At 47.8% G+C, this 2,500-nt stretch overlaps 1 protein-coding gene across 1 annotated transcript in view; it reads left to right on the forward strand.

Moving 5' to 3' along the window:
* vps35l (VPS35 endosomal protein sorting factor like) overlaps nucleotides 1–2,500 on the forward strand; it is a 17,418-nt gene that overhangs the window by 5,987 nt on the left and 8,931 nt on the right. Inside the window, 4 exon segments of the mRNA XM_071912482.2 lie at nucleotides 276–369; nucleotides 734–934; nucleotides 1,996–2,042; nucleotides 2,418–2,500. The exon segment at nucleotides 2,418–2,500 is cut by the window's right edge and continues 29 nt beyond it. Of these exon segments, the coding sequence (XP_071768583.1) occupies nucleotides 276–369; nucleotides 734–934; nucleotides 1,996–2,042; nucleotides 2,418–2,500 (425 nt within the window).

The following is a 2,500-nucleotide window of genomic DNA, read 5'->3' on the forward strand; positions in this document are numbered from 1 at the left end:
CTCTCTCTCTCTCTCTCTCTCATCTCTCTCTCTCTCTCTCTCTCTCTCTCTCTCTCTCTCTCTCTCTCTCTCTCTCTCTCTCTCTCTCTCTCTCTCTCTCTCACCTGCCGACACTTTACTGTGAGTAGAACAGATGAGAGGTTTGGTTCACTTCATGGAATTGGATAAAGCCTTCCTCTCTCTCACACACTCTATCTCACCCTCTCTCTCTCTCTCTCTCTCTCTCTCTCTCTCTCTCTCTCTCTCTCTCTCTCTCTCTCTCTCTCTCTCCACAGCGGTATCCAGGAGACTCTCCCTCGGCTGACGGCGATGATCAGAGGGATAGGAGACCCTCTGGTGGCCGCCTACGCCAGAGCGTATCTCTGCAGGGTGAGGCTCAATGAGCAACCACCAGTAATCACTTAACGACCACCTAGTAACACCCTAGCAACCACCCAGTAAGACCATAGCAACCACTTGTAATCACCTAGGAACCACCTAGCAACATCCTAACAACCATTTAAATGTTAGATATTCTTATAATTCCAGCTGCTTCCAGCTAGCCCACACATTTTCTCCAAGAAATGTATTTTCTATTTGCTTTTATTGTGTTTATTGCTCTTTTATATTAGATTTTTGTGCTTATATTCCATTTGTTTTGTTTTTTCCATGCTACATCCTATCCTGTCCTATTACATCTGCTGTTCCCACAAGGATCAGTAAAGTTTCTTCTAATGTTATTTTACTGCTCCAGGTGGGTATGGAGGTGGCCCCCCAGCTGAAGGACAGCCTGAACCGGAACTTCTTCGACCTGCTGGGAGCGTTCCGGCAGATCCACGGAGACAGCGTCCAGAACCAGCTGGTGCTGCAGCGGGTGGAGATCCCCGAGTACCTGACCCTCTACTGCCCCGCCATCAACTGGATCCTGCAGTGCATCGCATACCGCGCTCCTGAGGTAGAGAGAGAGACGGGCTGAGAGGGAGAGAGAGACAGGGAGAGAGACAGACAGAGAGAGAGACAGGGAGAGAGAGAGAGAGACAGGCTGAGAGAGAGAGAGAGACAGGGAGAGAGAGACAGACAGACAGAGAGAGAGACAGGGGGAGAGAGAGACAGGTAGAGAGAGAGAGACAGAGAGAGAGAGAGAGACAGACAGAGAGAGAGACAGGCAGACAGAGACAGAGAGACAGACAGAGAGAGCGAGAGAGAGAGGCAGACAGACAGAGAGAGAGACAGAGAGCGAGAGAGAGAGGCAGACAGACAGAGAGAGAGACAGGCAGACAGAGAGAGAGAGAGGCAGACAGACAGAGAGACAGACAGAGAGCGAGAGAGAGAGGCAGACAGACAGATAGAGAAAGATACAGACAGACACAGAGAGAGACAGAAAGAGAGAGACAGGCAGAGAGAGAGACAGACAGAGAGACAGAAAGAGAGAGAAAGAGAGACAGACAGAGAGAGACAGGCAGACAGAGAGAGACAGAAAAAGAGAGAGAGACAGAGAGAGCGAGAGAGAGAGACACACAGACACACAGAGAGAGACAGAAAGAGACAGACAGAGAGAGAGACAGAGAGAGCGAGAGAGAGAGACACAGACACACAGAGAGAGACAGAAAGAGACAGACAGAGAGAGAGACAGAGAGAGCGGGAGAGAGACACACAGACACACAGAGAGAGACAGAAAGAGACAGACAGAGAGAGAGACAGAGAGAGCGAGAGAGAGAGGCAGACAGACAGAGAGAGAGAGAAGCAGACAGACAGAGAGAGAGACAAGCAGACAGAGAGAGAGACAGACAGACAGGCAGAGAGACAGACAAGGGTTAAACCAATATATCAGTTTGCCGTTATTCAGGTCTGATATTTGTCTCATATTAAGAATCTGATATCAGTGTCAGTGTCGTCCTCCTCTGATCTGATGCAGTTTGATTGATTACATATTAATTCGGATCCCGGATACAGACAGAGGCACACAGGATGTAAACCTTCTTCTCTGTTTTAATGTTTTCTGTGTTCCTCTTCCAGCCTCTGCTGACAGAGATGATGGAGAGATGCAAGAAGCTGGGGAACAAGTGAGTCCTTTTCACAGCACATGAATAAAAACAGGGTGAATCTGACTTGTTTCCTGTTAGATACCAAACGCAGAGCAGAGTACAATACCAGTCACTAAGATGAAAGGTCTTTATTTTATTTATTTCCTCGGGAGAGTGGGAAGTCTGTTCTTTTAGTTAAGATCAGACAAATCAAATCTGCCTGCCAACCAAATCAATTTGGTTGGCAGGCAGAATTTAAAATAAAAAACATAGATAGAGCCAGTTGATGCGCCCAGAAAAGCAGTTAATAGAAAAAAGAAAATGCTCTATGTGAATATTTTTTACAGCTAAAAGAGGAGAGAGGGACTCCTTCTGACTGGAAATTAAACTCCTCCCTCTTCCTTTTTCCCACAGTGCCTTGCTGCTGAACTCGGTCATGTGGGCGTTCAGGGCGGAGTTCGTGGCGGCCAGAGCCACCAGCTTCATCGCTATGATCA

The sequence above is a fragment of the Centroberyx gerrardi genome, chromosome 20 (genome assembly GCF_048128805.1).
Source record: "Centroberyx gerrardi isolate f3 chromosome 20, fCenGer3.hap1.cur.20231027, whole genome shotgun sequence".
Lineage (NCBI taxonomy): Eukaryota > Metazoa > Chordata > Actinopteri > Beryciformes > Berycidae > Centroberyx > Centroberyx gerrardi.